We start from the raw sequence: 23,216 nt of genomic DNA, 5'->3' as shown, positions 1-23,216 counted from the left end.
CTTTCTTTCATTATATGGTACTGTATTCATAATACCCATGGGTGCCTAATTTCCCTATTGGTAGCCTCACTACTCTAATATAGTCTGCCAAATCTTTACCTCAGGTGTTAGCTTCAAAAACCCAACTACAGCTGTAGCATATTTAATTAGCATGTAAATACCACTAAAAAGTCACCTGATTCTTGTACAATGGAAGTGGTAACTAAAACTAGAAGGAATTGCTTACCTAGTGGTATTATTTGATAATGGAATATGGTACTGCAATTGTACAGGAGTAAGATCACAGTCATCAGGTAAGTGAACAATTGCCAAAACATCTCTCTCTCTCTACCTCTCTCTCGTAATTGGGCATAATTTTTATTTGATCATGAGGTACAAAAGAAAAATATGAATATCCGTCTTTGTCATGGTTATTCATTTTTTGATTTGTCAATTCTAACACACTTATATGTAAATAGATTTAAACAATGTATGTTACATACAACATATATTACTAGTGCATGCTGCTTGAGCACAATTACATCTGATATATGTTAATTTTTAATAGTGATGATCATGTAATTGTTTAAAATCCTTATCAGTGTGGGGTCCTATATTTTTTCATACATGATCTCTTCCCTAAAATATAATATTTTTACACATTATTTTTTGTACTTTTGGAAGAAAAAAATTTCCATACGAAAATTTAGTGACATATCAAAGCAATTCTGGTGACATCATTTATGTGTAAGTCAGTTCGGAGTATAAGATGAAGCTATTATGTTCTGGTCAAAAAGTATCATTTTATAGGCCAGCAAATACGTTACCAAATTATTGCACAAGTCTAGTATGCAGGCATCAACTTATTATACCCTGGAAGTTCTTTTCATTTTCATCTGAAATGGGGGGGTAGGAGACACATTTTTGGGGTTACTTTTGAATGGATCCAAACAATCTGTTTCAGAGAGACTTTCATGTAACAGGATGCTAGGGTATATAAAAGACGTTTTAGTTGGCTATGCATGGGCAGAAATTGTGAAAATTGGATCCTTTTTTTGCATGTTGGACCATGATTTTCATGTCTTGGCCTGTTTTGTGCCAGTTTTGAAACCTATCCTACATTTTGCAAAGGTTCATCAGTCTGATTAAGATCTAAGGCCTAAAAGTCTAAACCTGAACACAGAGTCCAGTTCTCAAACCAGTCATTTTTGGCCTGGAAAAAAAATGGGTCACAGAAATGATGTTTTTCTGCTGTATTTTTTATTGGGAGTAGAAAGTCTACGTTGTTTTTAATTTTTTATAACATTATACAACTACATCTTTCCCCTTTTCATTAATGCCAGCTACTTTGGTGTATAATAAATGATGTTGACATTACAGAGCTTGACAGTAGGTATGATTTCATGATGCATAAATGTGGCATGCTGATTTAATGAGTTAAGCAGGTTGTGAGAACTTTTGTTCTAGAATCATTTTAACAGGCTGAGATAACTTTTTGTACAGTCTTAGAATCATTTTAACAGGTTGAGAGAACTTTTTGTTCAGTCATTTTAAAATAAAGTTTTAAATACAAGTATGATATTTTCTCACAGGAGTCTGGAAAGGATGGACATAGTGAGAGCCCTCCTGACTATGATACGAGTGAAAAACCCTTGGGCATCATCAATAATCATGAGGCAGGGATTGTTACCATGTTAAGAAATGGCATGTTGGCTCTACAACTGCTACCTGAGAACTCAAGTGCAGGTAGGTCAAAAGCTCACCTGACTGTAAGGCCAAGAGAAATTATGGTATGGCCTTATGTCAAAAACTGCATGCAAAAGTTTGAGCAAATGTGACAGAAGCCATTATTGTATCAAGATGTTTGAAGTTCTGCATCATCAAATGTGGCCACTGTTACTAAACTTGTTAACAATTTCTCCTAATATATTGAATAATAGAATTGGACAACATTTGACAGAAGTCATCCTCTTATGAAAGCCTTTCACTGTAATTTGAATATGGATATTGTTGCTAAATATTGCAGTTTTTCAGTGAGTAGTATGATAATAGTGGTGTGAGATTTTTGCTACTGGTCTAGGTCAAACCCCAATGTCCATGTATCATATGGAAGTACACAAGAGCAAACCTACCAAGTAAAGTTACCATTAGGCACTCATGCCAGAGGAAGTCATGTATAGTAGAAGACTTTTAGATCACTAACTAAACTAACTGCTGTTGTGATACTACTTATAGGTTTCTGATATTGTGGCATAAAGTCTGTTGATGTGACAAGTACATACAAAAGTACAGACACAAGTACAGGGCAAGGAATTATGGACAGAATATATGAAAGAGATCATACTTCCACATCGACCTGACTCCAGATCTGGACCATTCTACAGACACAAATTTGAATACGTAGACACACCTGAACATTTTTTGAACCCGAATCTGAATGCCCTGACTCCCCAGAATCTGAAATTCATACCAAGCCCAACAAACATCAAGCCACATGCGAACAACAAAGCCCAAAAATTTCAAATTTCTTAGATAACAAAAGAAATAAACATGAAACTAGTGGAAGACAAACATGCATATATGAAGCAACAGTAACAGTAACAAAGACACGTATCATCCCAAACCTGGAAAAAAAAAATTGTGTATCACACAAAACCCAAGAGCAACAAGCATCTGCTCTCACACTGGAACAACTGGAAGAAAGATGTGCATATATACAGTGATCAAACCATGTGTCACCTCAAACCAAAGAGCAACAAACATCTGCTCCCACACCATGACAGCAGCAAAGATGTGTAGCACTCCTAAGAAGACTAGCACTCACACTGGAAAAAGGAAGAAGAAGAATTAGTACACATATAAAACCACATGTTTTACAGTATATTAGATTTCTAAAAGAAGAACTGAAATAACCAAAGGATGGAGAAGATTTTGATGGATTGTGTGACCCGTACGATTTTGTGAATCAGTTAGAAACTCTTATGGGGTTGGTTTGCATGGGCAGGAACATACCAGAACTCATCAATGAGTCCACATTGATTAGTCATCAGATGCTCACTGATGACATTGACCCAGGGATGTTTCACCTGTTGATGCATGAGCTGATTGAAGACATTGCAACAAAATATATTTTCAACTATTTCTATGATTAATAATTGTTTGTTTATGCCACAACAATTACTTAATTTACAGGTTCTTTTACTTACAGATGTATTATCTTGATCTGCTTGCAAACTTTAGAACTTCTTATTTAGTGGATAGACAATATTTCGTTATATACTTAATAGCTGAATTTGGAAATTTATTGATGAAATATTTATTGCATTTTTCACATATTACTTTGTATTTTTTACATGTGGAAGTAAAAAGTTGTCGTTATGCCAAGTATTCCTGCAGAAGTGTGCTGGTGGCAGAACCCAAATCAAAAAATGGAAACAACTATTTTTAGTCATGGAAAATATATTTTGCTGTAGATTTTTTAGTTGCCATGGGTTTGCTTCTCTACAAGGTTGTGTTGCTATTAGCTATCTAACCTTGTCACCAGTGTCACTTGCTACTGTGTTCTTGGTCAATCTAGCATGTTGTAGTTGGAAATGGTCAAATACTTCATAATATGTGAAGCAGAGCTGTTTACTGCTTTGATTTCACAGTAGTTTTTAAAGGTTATTTTTAAAAAATAGGGGCTGTTATCCCAAGGATTAATTTTATGGGTTGTCTTGTCTGAAAAAATGCTGCTTGATAGAGTTCTGTATATTTCTTACTATACCTAAAGCACTTGAGACTGCTTTACTGAACTCTAAGATTATGAGTTAGACCACATGTGAATCCTTTGAGTTTGATGTTGTAATGAACCGTGACAAATAAAAGAGATTCTAATTTATGATTACATGTAATAATAGACAAGATGTTCTTAAATGAAATGAAGGTATGCTTGATGAAGTATGACCTTGTTTCAACCAATTCATATATAGTCTGGTTGGTATGGACAGGATAATTGGAGGATCATTGATGCTAGAAATAGACATATTGCATACTTTGTTGTTTACTTCTAAGTTGTAGATTTGACACCAGCTGTCAGAGTTGGAATGGCAAAAATTGGACAGTTGGCTAAAATTATGGATTGGAATTGACAAAACTCTTGACAGACATTAATTAGGGTAAATAGGTCTGAAAAAATTGTAATTTACTGGTTACCATGAACATGTAACTTCAACCAAACAGTTGAATTAGCTGGTTTGCTGAGTTATGTTGTCCAGTTGATCATAATAGTGCCATTTAAACATTCAGTTTGATTGCCATGCTGGCCATGTGGAAAATCTTGTCACTATTTCTCTGAATGGTCATATCAGCATAGGGTTTTCACTGAATGATTTCTTAAAATGTCAAGTTGGTTGTAAATGAAAATTGTGTAGCTCAAACCTTTAATACGACTGCCACAATGGCTATCTTGAAAATCTTGTAAAACCTTTTGCTAGATGGTGGTCATATTAACATAGTGCTATCACTAAAGGACTTCTTATGATGTCCAATTGTTACTAACTAGAAATGGTGCCAGTGTGATCTCAAATATGGCCCCCATGGCATTAATCTTAAAAAAATTTTTTCTGTTGCTCCTCCAAATTGGAAAATTGTATCAATATGAGGATTTCCATCAGAAGACTTTTTATGTTACCTTGTTGGTCCTAAATGACTATGATGCCAAGTTGACATCTAATATGTCTGTCATAGCAATTAGTTTTGAAAATATTGTTATCACTGAAGAATATCAAAGTTGGTTTCAGCACTCCACAATTAAAAGGAAGGAATGGTCTTATCTTAAATTCCTGGAAATTCTTTTCAACCAGTAGAGCATTGGTCACCTTTAGAATCTCAAGGTTTTAGTCTTCATGTTCTTTCAAAATGCATAAACATTGTTCCAATACATGTCAGATTTCATTATGTACACAAAAATATTTTGCCTTGTTTCAGGTATTGTGGTGATCACTGATGGCTGTCTAAGCATTCCCGATGCCAGTGTGTTTGACTTCCTCCTGACACAGCTACGGAACAGCACCATTGCCTGTACATTCCTGAAGATCGGTCAGGATTGTTCACCCTGTGGACAATTTGGCCATGTCTGTCACACAGAACTGATGCAGTTTTTAGCCACAGCCACATTTGGAGCTTACTTTGCCAGCTGCCCATTGGTGGTATGCATCTGTTTTCTTGACTTTATTTTAAAAACATTTTATTCTTTTTTTTTGTCAACTCTATTTTTACTTACTATTTCCAAAATGGCTGTACTGTATACAGTTTGTTTCACTTTTATACTGAAGACTGTTTAACAACTGCATAAACAGCCATAGTGAAGTCAGTTCAGATATAGTTTCAGTGATGTAGAGCTATGTATTTAAGAAGATATACCAACCTGGAATGAAAGGATGGCTAGTTTATGTCAAGATGATGCTTTTGTTCAAGTTTAAGAAGGCAAGTCAAATAAAAGATGTATTTTTTCTTCAATTAACATGAATTTCAAACTGTTTTTCATTATAAAAAATCCGTGCTTGTTTTTTTTTAAAAAAGCAACTATACTCTATCGTAACTTTTTCACAAAGGGTTGCTGTAAAGACTTTGAATTTCATAGCATTTCTGCTTCAGCAAATTAGCACTGCTTTGTAAGTTCTGGATGTGACATTATTAGGTTGTATGTTGTAAAGTGTTACAAGTTTTGTATGAAGATACATTATGATGCTACTGGCTGTTGAATGTTATCATTATTTTATGAAGTAAACTTAATTAAATCTGTACTTTTGTTGATGTATATGTATTGTGATAGTCATATCATTCTATCTATGTGTCTGTGGTTATTTTATTTTTCTTGGGGAGCTTGGTTGCTCATTTGCTATAGCACTGGACTCATAATCCAAGGGTTGTTGGTTTGAAACCAATTCATGCCAGCTGTCTCATTGTATCCTTCGTAAAGGAACTAAGTTCCCATTTTCTGTGCATGATATTGCCAATAATATGTTAAATGTGCCATTAAAACCCACGGACAAACAAATACATCTGTCCATCCCACCATGTTTATATTATTTGGTTCACCTATTACATCTGAAACCCATCAACACCAAATGAGTGAGAGTTGGTTATGATTTGTTGGATGTTTTCTGAGGATTAGTAGATGACAGTAAAAGTTTGGAATCCTTGATGGAGCCCAAGGGGTATGGTTGGAGTTGGAAGTGGGTCAAAGTGAAAGAGAAAAACACCTAGACTTTTTTATATTGATTTTTTTTGTCCACACCATATTCTATTTATGACTTGAAAAGTTTGCCTTGCATTATGACTTCTGTGTTTGCTCAGTAATTTTTATATTCTTAAAACCAAATTTAGTATGAACATTTAGTTTTAGAAAACTTTTGAGGGCAAATTTGATTTCAATCGGTTATTGTCAGAAGTTTCAGGCTTTTTGTTTTGTCTCAGAAGATTGCACTGGCATCATGAATTCTGTTCCACTCAGTAACCTCTGAAGGACTCTGATGATAAAAGAAAAACTTTAGTATGATGCTTTATTTTGAGGAAATGTAGCTATAGTTTGATTTTGACTTAAGCATAGTTACAACTTTTGTTTGACTTAAGAGTTTGCACCTGCATTATTATTTCTTTGTCTACCTAATAGCTGTTGAAGGACTAAATTGGTAAAAGGGTTTAAATTGAGATTTAATTAAGTTCACTGTTTTACAGTCCTTTTGTTATTTAATATTCTCTGTCTGCAACATGAGTTCCACTTCCCCATAATAATGTTTGAAGGACTTCACAGATTGAAAGCAGATTTGGTAAGGACATTCTCATTTGCATGATCCAGACTGCACAGTTCTGTAAACATTAGACATTTTTATAGTCCTGTTAGACTTATAAATTTTACATTACATTGTTTCTTGAACTGAAATGTCTTTAAATATACCATGGGCATATTTCTAGTCTACCTAATTTTGAACTTTGAAGTCTTAAAATTTGTTCTTATGTGACAGTAAAGAAGACATGATTAACAACTTCCATCAAAATGTTTATTTACTGAGAAAATGAGTTTACAGCAGTAGTCATTAAAAGTGATATCTAAATCTCTTTCTAGAGTCCTGATCCAACCCATGCACTGAATGTGTACCACAAGGCTTTGTTTCTATGGAGTTTTCAGAAGGGACTGGAAGGATTCAAGTATGAATTAATTCATCAAAATCTAGGGGAAATAACTCTACCTGCAAAACAAGTCGAAAAGTGAGTACTTCCCTTTTGGTACTTGAGCCTCTTCAGGATTTCATCCTTCAATCATGATTCTTTTTACGTTGCCTGTTTATCAGTTTGTATTGTCTCAATGCCTTGTTATCACTTAGCTTTTTATGGATGAGTTAGGTGTATTGAGATTCTATGTTGGCATGTAAACATACAACTCCTTCTGTACTATTTTGAAATAAAGCAATAATATACAAGTCAGATATTGTAGTTGTGCAAACCATGTAGCAGAGCTGCCAGCAGTGATGATTTTACTATACAACTTACTAAAATGACCCAAAATTATGGACTTCTGGAAAAGTTGCAAAAAATATGAAAGTAGAATCTTTAATTGTCACAGTTGCTTGTCCAGGTTCATTTTGTACCTGGGTTTCTCCTTCAAATACGTTCCCTGATCACATTAATGTTAGGGACATAAGCCTGCTACCTCTCGAATCCAGCCCTATTAAAAGACGAAAATTCGTCTTTTCTGTCTATCTCATATAGACCAAAGGGCAATAACTCTTGCCCCTTACCTCCCCTTGCCACCACCAGGTGTCACTAGTTTTTAAGCTTCGCTTTTACTGATAACACGTACATTATGCCTCCAAACAATCCAAGCCATCTTAGCGTTAAATTGGACCATCCGAAGTTAAATTTGGATTTATTGCGTTGGACAATCATTCTTCTACAGGTTGTATACATTATTTTAACAATTTTTTCAAAATTGAATGACTTTGTCACTCTCACAGATTTTGTCTACTGAAGACTATGTTACACACACTACCGCTGAACTCGTGTTGTCAATTAAGAGTTAACGCGACACTAATTTCGCTTATTCCGTTAGTAACGGTTGTGGTATTAGCGAATTAATAACATGCTGAATTGCTAATTTGTGCTTTGTTTTCTTTTCTTGTGTCGTTTCAATAGAAATGTCAACCAAATGCATGAAATGCAAAAAGTTCAAAGCAAAGAAGACAACCGTGACTCTTGTTTGTATGTACCAAGTGTACATCATCCATGCAGCGTGTGTAATACTTGGACAGAGCAAATGTGGGCTGATGTAGTCCAGAAGGCAGCAAAAGGGAGGGATGGACGGAATAAGTCGAAGAAAGATAGCATTGATGTCCTCAATATACATCCGAAGACAGCCTCCATTGCGAGTCTTGTGGGGGACGTTGGGGTCCCCCCTCCACCTAAAGTTCGTCGTTTGCAACCGTCAGCCACAGTAACATCAGCGGCAATTGAGGAAAATAATGTTGACAGGGTACAACAGTCCACCTTTGAACAGATGCGTCGTTTGATCCAGGAAACGACAATGCAGCTATTGACATCAGGCCAGATATTACCCTTATTTCCCTTGCTCGCTTCCACAGCTTTGTCTGACTCTTTGGGGGAATGTTCCTCCAGTTTTAGGCTGCCCAGTAGGCATTAAGTCCCCCCGCATGTCTGGGCCTGTAAGTCAGGACGCATGGGGTTTTTACCTGATCCATTGGATCCATTTCATTATACAACCTCTATGTCACCGGCCGTCCAGCTGTCCCAGCATGGGGACCCTATTGCTAAAACGGTCTGACCAAATATGATTTACAGGGATCTTAGTGATAAATCCGTCCGTCAAGCTGTACCGCCGGCAACATACCAATACTATGGCGAAGATTTTAGTGAGAAATCTGTCCGTCCAGCCAGGCTATTGGAGCAGCCGGTACCGGTGATAGCAGGACCGTCGCCAACATTCAGACCGACCACAAGCCAGACAAACCAGCCGGCAGGGCCGTCCATCATATGTTCACGGCTTATCCACAAGGGAGAGTTAGTGACAGTGTCAAGGATGACGGAATCGCATCATCTATGCCACCTGGTATGCTCTATCCAGAAATGCAAGCTATTCCAGAACACGACTCGGCACACAGTGAGGGTGACGAAACTCCTGCAAATCAGCCATACACAGATCCAACCATGGAACGGACTGAGTTTGGCTTCAAGGCGGCAGTGGAAGAAATTTATAGGGTGTTGGCAACTTATAGGGTGTTGGCCCTCCACCTCCTACAGCCACTCAAGACTACAAAGTTAAGGCGTCTGTAGATCTTGACGGGGAGGAAGAGATGCCGTCCTTCCGGCTCCTTCCCCAGTCAGCAAAAATTAAGGAGATCAATGATTGTCTATCAGGACGAATAGGTGATCTGGGGAATGCTAAGGCGTTCTTTTCAGAAAGCCAGGTACCAGCGACGTTCTCGTGTCGCTGGTACAAAACTCATTCAGATACCTTCAGTACGGATCTTCCGGCCCTGGACAAAAATAAGGTAGCATTTCACATGTCCGCTCCACTGTTTTACAAAGTGGACAAAAATGTGTTCCATGCCATGTCAAAGCTAGTCCGGAATGTAGTCGCTACGTCTTCAATGTTAGACTTGGCTTCATTAGCCATTTTCCAACTCGCAGAAAAATCCAACAATGACCACGCTTGGGAAGCGACGGCCCGGATTGCTAGAGTTATTAACAGGGCAGCTCACCATTCCATGGCTAATGTGTTGACTGCTTCTGCCAACTTAGACCTGATACGACGTGACGCATATCTGCGGTCCACGTCGCTCAAGCCCCATCATACTCTGGCATTACGGATGACTCCGTTTGGGTTGCCTTTACTCTTTGGAGGAAAAATTGAAGAAGTTCGGAATCAGGCAGCTCAGGAACTGCCCTCCAACTCGCCACCCAACCCTCACAGGCGTTTAGAAAAAATCCCCTGCCACAGCAGAGGGATGACTGGCGGACCAGGGACAAGGGATCCTTACAATCAAATGTGCAGTATAGATCCCAACCCAATGCCAGGAGACAACAGTCTAATCAAGCTAGGAGGCAACCATACAGAGGCGGTAAGAAACAAAGTTTCTCCATCTTCAAGCCTCCTAACTCTAAAAGTTGACATACCCTCCCCACCACCCGCGGACAGCCTACCTGTGGGCGGCCGCCTCCTGCAATTTCAGGACCACTGGACCACCTTTTTTCCTCAGAACGATTGGGTGATCCAGGTCATTTCAGAAGGGCTTCGGATTTCATTTATCTAACCCCTTCCCCTGTCCTCCTCTCCCCTCTTCACGGACGTACCGTCCGATCGGGAGAAGGATACCTTTCTACGACAGGAAATACGGTCGCTCATAGAAAAACGGGCAGTGGAGATTGTGGAAAAAAAAAAGCAATCACCGGGGTTTTATTCCAGGCTGTTTCTTATCCAGAAGGCAAACGGCAAGTTGAGGCCGATCATCAACCTGAATCGCCTCAACCAATACATTTTACCACCGAAATTCAAGATGGAAACGGCGAGATCAATCCGTCTTTCCATCTGGCAGGACGAGTATGCCATAAGTCTAGATATGACTGACGCATATTTTCACGTCCCTATCAACCCCGCATCACGAAAATTTCTCCGATTCGCTTACCGCGACGCGGTTTATCAGTTCCAGGTCCTACCCTTTGGCCTTAACATCAGTTCTTGGTCTTTTACCAAGGTTATGGATTGCATCGTCACCCTGTTCCGCACGACTTCATCTACAGGGACGGCAGTGTACTTGGACGACATTCTCCAGAAACATATGGTAAGTTCTATTCTGCTCAAAGGCAGAAACAATCTTTTAGCACTTTTAGATCATCTAGGCTTTCTCGTGAACTGGAAAAAGTCCGATCTCCATCCATCCCTCGTTTTGTCCATCTGGATATGGAGTTTCTCACCAATCTGAATCTGGTACGGCTTCCTCGCGCTCGCATAATCCGGATTGTCGAACTCGTCAAGTCCATTTCCAACAGGACGTGGGTTTCAGCGAGAGAATTCTTGCAACTCCTCAGATTATTCAATGCAGTGGCAGACTTGATCCCGCTTGGCTGTCTTTTTATGCGTCCCTTACAAATGACGTTACTGGCACAATGGTGCCCCTTTTCAAGTCCCCTCAATCAAACAATAATGATTACGCCCGAGATACAATCATTCCTGCGTCAGTGGCACAACCCCGGTTGGCTGTCCACGGGGATTCCTCTGGAGATGCCCCAAGCGGAGATAACGGTATGTACCGACGCCAGTACCTACGGTTGGGGTGCCCACCTGTTGCTGGACTTCACTACAGTCAGTGGCATGTGGGAGCCAGGGGAGAGGCCTCTCCACATCAACCTTTTAGAAATGAGGGCTGTCATCAATGCCTTTCATTTCTGGAAGGATCAACTCTCAGGAAAAACTGTCCTCATTATGTCAGACAACTCTGTGGTGGTGACTTACCTCCTCAAACAAGGGGGCTCCAAATCACCAGACGTGTGCATTCTGTTTTGGCAGTTTCTACGTTGGTGCGACAACCTCCACATCAACGTACAAATCAGACACATTCCCGGCAGACTCAGTGTCTTGGCCGACACTCCATCCAGGAAAGGTCAAGTCATTCACACGGAATGGTCACTCCATCAATCAGTCTTTCTTCGGATTTGCACACTTTGGGGACGTCCGATGATCGATCTTTTTGCAACAAGGTGGAATCACAAGTTGCCCACCTTCGTCTCTCCGGTTCCAGACCCAGAGGCTTGGGCCATGGACGCTTTGTCAATCAGCTGGGAGGGGTTGTGGGCATTTGCCTACCCTCCCATGGTTTTGGTACCGAAAATAATCCAGAGGTTAAGGGGTCAGAACTGTCGGATGATTCTGATTGCCCCTCTCAGATGGAACAAGTCCTGGGTCACCGACCTACTCGATCTAGCGATAGATCTACCCAGGAAGATTCCAACCAGCCCAAATCTTCTCAAACAACCGCAGTCACGGGTGTTCCACCCCTGCCCGGATCGTCGTCTTCTTCATGCTTGGCTCTTGTCCGGACAGCCTTGCGAGACAAACAATTTAAACCTTCGATTGTGGAGAGAATCTCAAGAGCAAGAAGGCCCTCCACTCTGAAGGCTTACGAGGGAAAGTGGTGTGTTTACAGGGTCTGGTGCCATATCAATAACATAGTCCTTTTGAGTGTCTCAATCCCTCAACTGGCCGACTGTTTTCTCTGGCTTTTCGAGGAGAAACAGTTGGTCCCAATTACTATCAAATGCTACCGCTCCATGATATCAGACACATTCCGCCATCATGGTAGATGTGATATTGGGCATAACAAAGATCTATCAGACCTTTTAGCCAATTTTGATTTCAATTGACCAAAATCCCTCACCCTGTTTCGAAAATGGAATCTGTCCTGGGTTTTAACATGGCTCAATTCAGACAAATTTGAACCTTTAGCCCACACTTCGTTAAAGCTACTATCATACAAAACATGTTTCTTGATACCTTAGCTTCAGCATGCAGGGTGAGCGAGTTACATGCCCTTTCCAATGATCCAAACTTTCTTCAGTTCAGATCAGATGGTTCAGTGGTCCTCCTGACACAACCAGGCTTTGTAGCCAAAAATAAGTTACCATCCATTGGCAGTCAAAGAATTGTCATTCGCTCACTCTCTTCCATAGATAAGTCAAGAGCAACAGCCATGCAAGATCCTGTTCGTGCACTCAAGCACTATTTAAAACGCACAGAGGCGTGTCGGGACACACGTAAGCACCTCTTTCTTCCGGTCAGAGCTGGTAAACGGGATATCACTGCTCAAGCCCTTGCTTCATGGCTGAAGTGGGTTATACGCTCAGCGTACTCTGAGGTCTCGCAAGATCAGAGTCGCCTCATGAAGATTACAGCTCATGAGATGAGAGCAATCTCGGTGAGCCATTGCATTCGAACGCAATGTTTCGATCCGAGATATAATAGAAGCTGTTGGCTGGCATGCAGAGTCAACCTTCTTCAGTTTTTGTCTCAGAGATTTGGCTTCGCAGAGGCAAACCTTGAATCTGGTAGGTCCGGTGTCGGCAGCCCAGATGACCACCAGACCCATTTAAAACAATCAGCACAACCTATCAGCTTCGCTGGATTCGCCAGTGAAATTTCGTAGGTAAGAAGATTTCAATAACTATCTTCTTAACCGTATATAGGGGTGACATATCACGGGACCCTAGGCTGTGTTGCTGATGAAATTAGGAGAACAGGTTATCTTTCAAATGGGGAATCCAGCCATCATTCCCTAGAAGGTACCCGGGGTGGAGGTAGGATGCTCAGCATTCCCTCCTCCTATTACCTGTTCTCCTAACGTTAATGTGATCGGGGAACGTATTTGAAGGAGAAAGCAAATTTTTAGTAAATTATGTTTCTCCGAGAATACTTACCCGATCACATTATTTAAAAACCCTCCCAACCACCCCGCTATGTTAGCATCCTCGTATAATATATATCGCTCAGCTTAAAAAAGGGGAGGTAAGGGGCAAGAGTTATTGCCCTTTGGTCTATATGAGATAGACAGAAAAGACGAATTTTTGTCTTTTAGTAGGGCTGGGTTCGAGAGGTAGCAGGCTTATATCCCTAACGTTAATGTGATCGGGTAAGTATTCTCGGAGAAACATAATTTACTAAAAATTTGCTTTTCATTATACATTCAATGTAGTTGGACAGGGAACCAGACCAACTTTACAGATACTTTCATCTGCCCATGCTGTTGCTCTTATGTTGTAGCATGATCTGGAAATGAATCCAACCAACAAACAAAAATCAAAGTTGATAATCAGCCTTTTTAAAGGTTACAACAGTTGTCACAGAAGTATGCAGATCAATATTCAGTTTGCTGACCTTGCTTAAAAGCAGGAACAGTTACATCTTTTGTGAATCATGTTGATTTTAGCATTGTGCATTGCTGGAGAGATGATTGCCACCACCATGTTTAAAAAAGCGAAACCAATATTACATCAATTTGAGATCTAACACAAAGTCAGAATTTGGAAGTTTGGTTTTTGAAACTGAACTGGAAATCATTGACACAGGAGTAGACTTTACAAACTGATTAGTTGAACATAATGTTGTATTTGTTGTATGGGAGCACATACCCATCCAACAAACAAAAGAATGTTGGATGCAGATGTACAATGACTCTCTTAAAATGTCTGATCAGTTGTCAAAAGTAGAAACATCAATATTCAGATTCTTGGCCATGCTTGAAATAAAATCAGCAAAGATAACAGTACATCTGTTGGGAGTCATGTTTTATTGATTTTAGTATTGCTTACTGCAGGAAAGATGATTTCCACGACCAAGTGAATTAAAATATTGAGATCTAGCACAAAATCTTTGACCTCCATGGAATTTGGAACTGCAGATAAATAAAATACTGAACACAACAAATGATTCTGCTTCAGCATCTTACAGCACAAGTAAATAGTTTCTAGATAAACAAGATTATAAAGCCCTCTACTTGACATGGGTCAGAAATGGCATTTTATGAAATAGCTTGTACTTAATGGAAAATTCCATTCTAGAAGATTCTGTTATTAAACTTTAAGTAAAGAAAATGGTAAACATATTGTCTTTTTCTTAGACCAAGACAATGATGCTGATATTTAACCCACAATGATAGAGAAAATATTAGCTATGCATTATTTGTTTGTAAAATAAAATTTATTGATCAAAAAGGGAACTTGAATTTCGATACGGTAAAGTACAAAATACAATATAGCATAGCATATTATGAATCAAAAAAATCTAACAAACAATATACATAACACCTCACTATATTAATTGTATAATTTGATGGATTTTTTTGTTTTCTTTCTACCACAGGTTGCTTAGCCATCCAATCAAGGGTAAAGTTGCCTCTGTTCTGCCGACCATACGTAAAAAGCACACCGAGAACAAGCTGAATTCTTCACTCTTTAGTATCCTGTCTACACGTCTGAGAGAGGGCTACACTATTAAAGATGTCTCAATAACTAAAGGTATAAGGAAGCATTTATCCTCAAAGGGTGCCAGTGCAGACAAAAATGCTAAGCTAATCAGTTATTACTGGTAAAGTTCTGCCATTGGGTTGGACCCTCATTAAGTATTTTGATTCTCAGAGACTGGTATCTCACTAATGGGAGAAGGGAGAAGGAAGGCTAGGAAATGTATATCAATCAAGGGTTCCTTGGACTTTTCAGTGATTTCCATTTCCCGATAGATTTTCCTCCCATCATTCATTTTTCAGTTCCTCTCAGAAAGGAACCTTTTTTCATGTTAATTAAAGCCCATGAAGTTAAGTTATTGGTACATCTTGACTCTGCTTGAATCAGGCTTCTTTAGATTATGTTATGAGAGCCACTAACTACTGTTTTTACATTTTTGGCATGCTGGAACTAGGGCATTTTTAGTTTGGTTCCTATAGTTATGGAACAGCGTGTGATCCAGCCTTCTTCCAACCTGCAGTAATGAACACTCCTACTGCAAGGGTAAGTGCAATTGTTGTCACTATAAGCTTTGTGGAGGCTTTCAGCCTCCCTCCTAACTGGTAAATTCAGCAGTGCAGTATTGGCTGATAATGTATTACTGCTATTAAAATGCATTTGTTTGGAGGTGGGTAAACTAATTCAACTTCTGTAACACTTACCTGCAACTGTTGGAAAGATTTCCTCTCTGTCCTATGCTATTGATATAAGTCAAAAGAGGAAGTATTCTGTGTGTTGGCTGTTTATAAGGAGTCAGATTTGGGTCAGGTTCTTTTCAATTCTAGTCAATCAGTGCTAATTGGAGGAGTGAATACTGAGCTTGAACTATTGACTACATTTGTTACTTAAAGTTATGATTTTTAAGCAACCATCCAGTACACAAATTGTTAGCCCATAAATAATAGTGAATACACAGTGAACCTTTAGTTTCACAGTTCTAAGAATTATACATATAAGAGTGAATTCACAGTATAATGTTAGGTTAATAGTTTTGAGAATTATACAGATAAGAGTTAATTCATGGTATACATTTAGGATCACAATTCTAAGAATTGTAGAATTCATTTATTGAGGTTTGAATAAATTATGCATTTTATATTCATTACACTTGTTTTCCTGCTTGTGGGACTTTTATTTTTCTGTGTTTTGCCATTTTCATTTTCCATGTTTGTGTTGTTCAGTATTATGTAAGTTTAACAGTCCTTTTATTTATCAGCCTTCAGAAACTTTCTGTGTCAGGAAGAGTTTGTCCTTGGGTGTTTATTACATACTAAACTAATGAAAGAAGTTGAAAATTTCCTCAGTGAATTTAATAAATTTCAAATGAGTACTTTTTATAGCATAATGAAAAGATTTTATTTCCTTAATTGCAAATATAGTGAAAGGATTTTGAAGTGCAATGAGATGCCTAATGAATCAGATCATTGCCTCATGTGTCAGTAAGTAATTTTTTAGAGCAACACTTGGTGATATTAAACTGGTGTGATATCTGACATTCGAAGTGGGTTTATGGTATGTCATATCATGACATAATTTGATAGAATTTGATACCGAAAATGAATATCGAATCCTCTTTTGACAGGAGAGACTCAGTTGGAAGTGAGGTTAGTATTGCCATGGAGAGAATATGCCCGATTTGAATACCTAGCATCAGCACCCTGGCCCCTGGATACTGGCAGGTATGATAATATTTCATATACAATATAAAAATTGTAAATAATAAATAAAAAATAAAATTGGTTGACTGGAAAATCATTTAGCACCAGTTGCCTGTAGTTATTATCAAACAATTGATCTGTTGAGTAATCTAAATGTAAGAGTAATCAATCAATCAATGACTTGCTGAGTAATCTACATGTGAGAGTAATCAATCAGTCAATGACTTGCTGAGTAATCTTAATGTGAACATTGTATTTTATAACTATGTACAGTATGCATTTGTTTATCCAGTCACTGGTTATTGGCAATATTGTTTTCATGCACATGTGTCTATATGGTATCCAATAGCTGTAATTTCCACTTACTGCCTTTAGTCGATATGTTGTGGGATAAATAAGGATAGAGATGAAATGAGAAAAAGCATAAGCACTATTCCATTTAAACATACACCTGGGTGGGGGAAGGCACTTTCAAAAATGGGTGACCACCCATAGAAGTGATTTTTTTCTACCACCACCAGTCATAGCAGTGAATTTTGGACACCCATGCCCATGTATCTTTTGATATGACATGGCACAGAAGTGATTATTGTTTATTGATGACCATGCATGGAAGTTTTTTTTTTGCCGTCCGTGGGGTAGTGGTATGTTTAAATGGAATAGCCCTAAGGTAATCAAACATCAGTATTACTGGATGAAAGTTCCAGTTGATTCTTCATTCAGGTGAAAATGTTGTTCGAAAAATTTTAATCCTTGTGAAAGCACTTCTCATTTTACCCATGCATGCTTAGCCCCATTGAACAATGTGACTGTAGATTACTATAACTATTGCTTGAAGCACAAATACTAATGAAATACTATGTTTATACACTAGTTATAGGAGAGTATTGTAGCTCACACATCACTGATTTTCGGACAAAATCACTGAATCAACATTATGTCAATCTAGTCTGTTGGTACACATAAGAGCTGTTCCATTTAAACATACATGGTACCCAGGGAAGGCATTTTTAAAAAAAAATATGTCCAGGTAATTTGATTTCACAGAGTTCATATGAAAATAATAAGAAAATTCTAAATTGCATCTATTGGTGAGTACCCCACATTAAAAGTGCCTTCCCTGTGTCCCAGGTATGTTTTACTGGAACAGCCCTGAATGTTTTTCAGGTAAATAATCCTGAAACAAATGGAATTAAACATGACTAACTTTCATAAAGCCATGGATAGTTAAGTCCAAATTTTAAAACATTTTCATGTGAACCACAGATTTCTCCTTCAAATACCTTCCCCGATCACATTAACGTTAGGGAATATAAGCCTGCTACCTCTCGAATCCAGCCCTATTGTAAAAGACGAAAATTCGTCTTTTCGGTCTATCTTATATAGACCAAAGGGCAATAATTCTTGCCCTTTACCTCCCCTTGCCACCGCCACGTGTCGCTAGTTTTTAAGCTTCGCTTGTACTGATAACATGTACATTATACCTCCAAACAATCCAAGCCATCTTAGTGTTAAATTGGACCATCCGAAGTTAAATTTGGATTTATTGCGTTGGACAATCATTCTTCTGCAGGTTGTATACATTATTTTAACAATTTTTCTCACAATTGAGTGACTTTGTCACCCTTACGGATTTCATTTACTGAAGACCATGTTACACATACTATCGTGGAACTCATGTTGTTAATTAAGAGTTAACGCAACACTGACTAATTTCGCTTACTCCGTTAGTAACGGTTGTTTTTATTAGCGAATTAATAACATGCTGAATTGATAATTTGTGCTTTGTTTTCTTTTCTTGTGTCGTTTCAGTAGAAATGTCAACCAAATGCATGAAATGCAAAAAGTTCAAAGCAAAAGAAGACAACCATGACTCTTGTATAGTATGTACCAAGTGTACATCATCTATACCATGCAGCGTGTGTAATACTTGGACAGAGCAAATGTGGGCTGATGTAATCCAGAAGGCAGCAAAAGGGAGGGATAGACGGAATAAGTCGAAGAAAGATAGCATTGATGTCCTCAGTATACATCCGAAGACAGCCTCCATTGCGAGTCTTGTGGGGGACGTTGGGGTCCCCCCTCCACCTGAAGTTCGTCGTTTGCAACCGTCAGCCACAGTAACATCAGCGGCAATGGAGGGAAATAATGTTGACAGGGTACAACAGTCCAACTTTGAACAGATGCGTCGTTTGGTCCAGGAAACGACGACGCAGCTATTGACATCAGGCCAGATATTACTCTTATTTCCCTCGCTCGCTAACACAGCTTTGTCTGACTCTTTGGGGGAATATTCCCCCAATTTTAGGCTGCCCAGTGGGCGTAAGTCCCCCCGCATGTCCGAGCATGGCCTTCGGGCCTGTAAGTCAGGACGCATGGGGTTTTTACCGGATCCATCGGATCCATTTCTTTATACAACCTCTACGTCACCGGCCGTCCAACCGTCCCAGCATGGGGACCCTATTGGTAAAACGATCCGACCAAACATGACATATGGGGATTTTAGTGATAAATCCGTCTGTCAAGCTGTACCGCCGGCAACATACCAATACTATGGCGGAGGTTTTAGTGAGAAATCTGTCCGTCCAGCCAGGCCATTGGAGCAGCCGGCACCAGTGATAGCAGGACCGTCGCCAACATTCAGACCGACCACAAGCCAGACAAACCAGCCGGCAGGGCCGTCCGTCCATATGTTCACGGCTTATCCACAAGGGAGAGTTAGTGACAGTGTTAAGGATGACGGAATCGCGTCATCTATGCCACCTGGTATGCTCTATCCAGAAATGCAAGCTATTCCAGAACACGACTCGGCACACAGTGAGGGTGACGAAACTCCTGCAAATCAGCCATACACAGATCCAACCATAGAACGGACTGAGTTTGGCTTCAAGGCGGCAGTGGAAGAAATTTACAGAATGCCCTCCACCTCCTTCCGACACTCAAGACTACAAAGTTAAGTCGTCTGTAGATCTTGACGGGGAGGAAGAGATGCCGTCCTTCCGGCTCCTTCCCCAGTTGGCAAAAATTAAGGAGATCAATGATCGTCTATCAGGACGAATAGGTGATCCGGGGAATGCTAAGGCGTTCTTTTCAGAAAGCCAAATACCAGCGATGTTCTTGGGTCGCTGGTACAAAACTCATTCAGATGCCTTCAGTACGGATCTTCCTGCCCTGGACAAAAATAAGGCAGCAGTTCACATGTCCGCTCCACTGTTTTACAAAGTGGACAAAAATGTGTTCCATGCCATGTCAAAGCTAGTGAGGAACGTAGTCGCTACGTCTTCAGTGTTAGACTTGGCTTCATTAGCCATTTTCCGACTCGCAGAAAAATCCGACAATGACCATGCTTGGGAAGCGACGGCCTGGATTGCTAGAGTTATTAACAGGGCAGCTCACCATTCCGTGGCTAATGCATTGACTGCTTCTGCCAACTTAGACCTAATACGACGTGACGCATGTCTGTGGTCCACGTCGCTCAAGCCCCATCATACTCTGGCATTACGGATGACTCCGTTTGGGTCGCCTTTACTCTTTGGAGGAAAAATTGAAGAAGTTCGGAATCAGGCAGCTCAGGAACTGCCCCTCCAACTCGCTGCCCAGCCCTCGCAGGCATTTAGAAAAAATCAGCCCCTGCCACAGCGGAGGGATGATTGGCGGACCAGGGACAAGGGATCCTTACAATCAAATGTGCAGTATAGATCCCAACCCAATGCCAGGAGACAACAGTCTAATCAAGCTAGGAGGCAACCATACAGAGGCGGTAAGAAACAAAGTTTCTCCATCTTCAAGCCTCCTAACTCTAAAAATTGACATACCCTCTCCACCACCCGCGGACAGCCTACCTGTGGGCGGCTGCCTCCTGAAATTTCAGGACCACTGGACCACCTTTTTTCCTCAGAACGATTGGGTGATCCAGATCATTTCGGAGGGACTTCGGATTTCATTTATCCAAACCCCTCCCCTGTCCTCCTCTCCCCTCTTCATGGACGTACCGTCCGATCGGGAGAAGGATACCTTTATACAACAGGAGATACGGTCGCTCATAGAAAAACGGGCGGTGGAGATTGTGAAAAACCCGCAATCGCTGGGGTTTTATTCCAGGCTGTTTCTTATCCAGAAGGCAAATGGCAAGTTGAGGCCGATCATCGATCTGAGTCGCCTCAACCAATACATTTTACCACCGAAATTCAAGATGGAAACGGCGAGATCAATCTGTCTTTCCATCCGGCGGAACGAGTATGCCGTCAGTCTAGATATGACCGACGCATATTTTCACGTCCCTATCCACCCCGCATCACAGAAATTTCTCCGATTCGCTTACCGCGACGCAGTTTATCAGTTCCAGGTCCTACCCTTTGGCCTCAACATCAGCCCTTGGGCTTTTACCAAGGTTATGGATTGCATCGTCACCCTGTTCCGCTCGACTTCATCTACAGGGATGGCAGTGTACTTGGACGACATCCTCCAGAAACATATGGTAAGTTCTATTCTGCTCAAAGGCAGAAACAATCTTTTAGCACTTTTAGACCATCTAGGCTTTCTCGTGAACTGGAAAAAGTCCGATCTCTGTCCATCTCAGCGTTTTGTCCATCTGGGTATGGAGTTTCTCACTGATCTGAATCTGGTACGACTTCCTCGCGCTCGCGTAATCCGGATCGTCAAACTCGTTGAGTTCATTTCCAACAGGACGTAGATTTCAGCGAGAGAATTCTTGCAACTCCTCGGATTATTCAATGCGGCGGCAGACTTGATCCCGCTTGGCCGTCTTTTTATGTGTCCCTTACAAATGATGTTACTGGCACAATGGTGCCCCTTTTCAAGTCCCCTCAATCAAACAATAATGATCACGCCCGAGATATGATCATTCTTGAGTCAGTGGCACAGCCCAGGTTGGCTGTCCACGGGGATTCCTCTGGAGATGCCCCAAGCGGAGATAACGGTATGTACCGACGCCAGTACCTACGGTTGGGGTGCCCACCTGTTGCCGGACTTCGCTACAGTCAGTGGCATGTGGGAGCCAGAGGAGAGGTCTCTCCACATCAACCTTTTAGAAATGAGGGCTGTCATCAATGCCTTTCATTTCTGGAAGGATCAACTCTCAGGAAAAACTGTCCTCATTATGTCAGACAACTCTGTGGTGGTGATTTACCTCCTCAAACAAGGGGGCTCCAAATCACCAGACCTGTGCATTCTGATCTGGCAGTTTCTACGTTGGTGTGACAACCTCCACATCAACGTACAAATTAGACACATTCCCGACAGACTCAATGTCCTGGCCGACACTCTATCCAGGAAAGGTCAAATCATTCACACGGAATGGTCACTCCATCAATCAGTCTTTCTTCGGATTTGCACACTTAGGGGGCGTCCGATGATTGATCTTTTTGCAACAAGGTGGAATCGCAAGTTGCCCACCTTCGTCTCTCTGGTTCCAGACCCAGAGGCTTGGGCTGTGGATGCTCTGTCAATCTGCTGGGAGGGGTTGTGGGCATTTGCCTACCCTCCCACGGTTTTGGTATCAAAAATAATCAAGAGGTTAAGGGGTCAGAACTGTCAGATGATTCTGATTGCCCCTCTCAGATGGAACAAGTCCTGGGTTACTGATCTCCTTGATCTAGCGATAGATCTACCCAGGAAGATTCCAACCAGCCCAAATCTTCTCAAACAATCGCGGTCACCGGTGTTCCACCCCTGCCCGGATCGTCGTCTTCTTCACACTTGGCTCTTGTCCGTGCAGCCTTGTGAGACAATTTAAACTTCGATTGTGGAGAGAATCTCTAGAGCAAGAAGGCCCTCCACTCTGAAGGCTTACGAGGGAAAGTGGCGTGTTTTCAGGGACTGGTGCCATATCAATAACATCGACCCTTTGAGTGTCTCAATCCCTCAACTGGCTGACTTTTTTTCTCTGGCTTTTCGAGGAGAAACAGTTGGCCCCAATTACTATTAAAGGCTACCGCTCCATGATATCAGACACATTCCGCCATCATGGTAGATGTGATATTAGGCATAACAAAGATCTTTCAGATTTTTTAGCCAATTTTGATTTCAATCGACCAAAATCCCTCACCCTGTTTCGAAAATGGAATCTGTCCTGGGTTTTAACATGGCTCAATTCAGACAAATTTGAACCTTTAGCCCACACTTCGTTAAAGCTACTATCATACAAAACATGTTTCTTGATAGCCTTAGCTTCAGCATGCAGGGTGAGTGAGTTGCATGCCCTTTCCAGTGACCTGAACTTTCTTCAGTTCAGATCAGATGGTTCGGTGGTCCTCCTGACGCAGCCAGGCTTTGTAGCCAAAAATAGGTTACCATCCATTGGCAATCAAAGAATTGTCATTCGCTCGCTCTCTTCCATAGATAAATCAAGAACAGCAGCGATGCAAGATCCTGTTCGTGCACTCAAGCACTTTTAAAACGCACAGAGGCGTGTCGGGACACACATAAGCGCCTCTTTCTTCCGGTCAAAGCTGGTAAACGGGATATCACCGCTCAAGCCCTTGCTTCATGGCTGAAGTGGGTTATACGCTC

General features: G+C 40.6%; 1 protein-coding gene across 4 annotated transcripts in view; it reads left to right on the top strand.

Annotated features, from left to right (window-relative positions):
• LOC149807091 (KICSTOR complex protein SZT2-like) overlaps positions 1-23,216 on the top strand; it is a 338,108-nt gene that overhangs the window by 33,521 nt on the left and 281,371 nt on the right. For all 4 annotated transcript variants that reach the window (XM_089961812.1, XM_089961821.1, XM_089961796.1 and 1 more), the window contains exons 7-11: positions 1,572-1,725; positions 4,948-5,168; positions 7,088-7,230; positions 14,888-15,042; positions 16,610-16,706. In XM_089961812.1, the coding sequence (XP_089817938.1) occupies positions 1,572-1,725; positions 4,948-5,168; positions 7,088-7,230; positions 14,888-15,042; positions 16,610-16,706 (770 nt within the window). The remainder of the gene's footprint in view (positions 1-1,571; positions 1,726-4,947; positions 5,169-7,087; positions 7,231-14,887; positions 15,043-16,609; positions 16,707-23,216) is intronic.

Source organism: Sinohyriopsis cumingii, chromosome 1 (genome assembly GCF_028554795.1).
Source record: "Sinohyriopsis cumingii isolate HCF-2022 chromosome 1, ASM2855479v2, whole genome shotgun sequence".
Taxonomy (NCBI): Eukaryota; Metazoa; Mollusca; class Bivalvia; order Unionida; family Unionidae; genus Sinohyriopsis; species Sinohyriopsis cumingii.
Note: the sequence above shows the minus strand (reverse complement) of the source record. Positions and strands in the feature narration are given on the sequence as shown.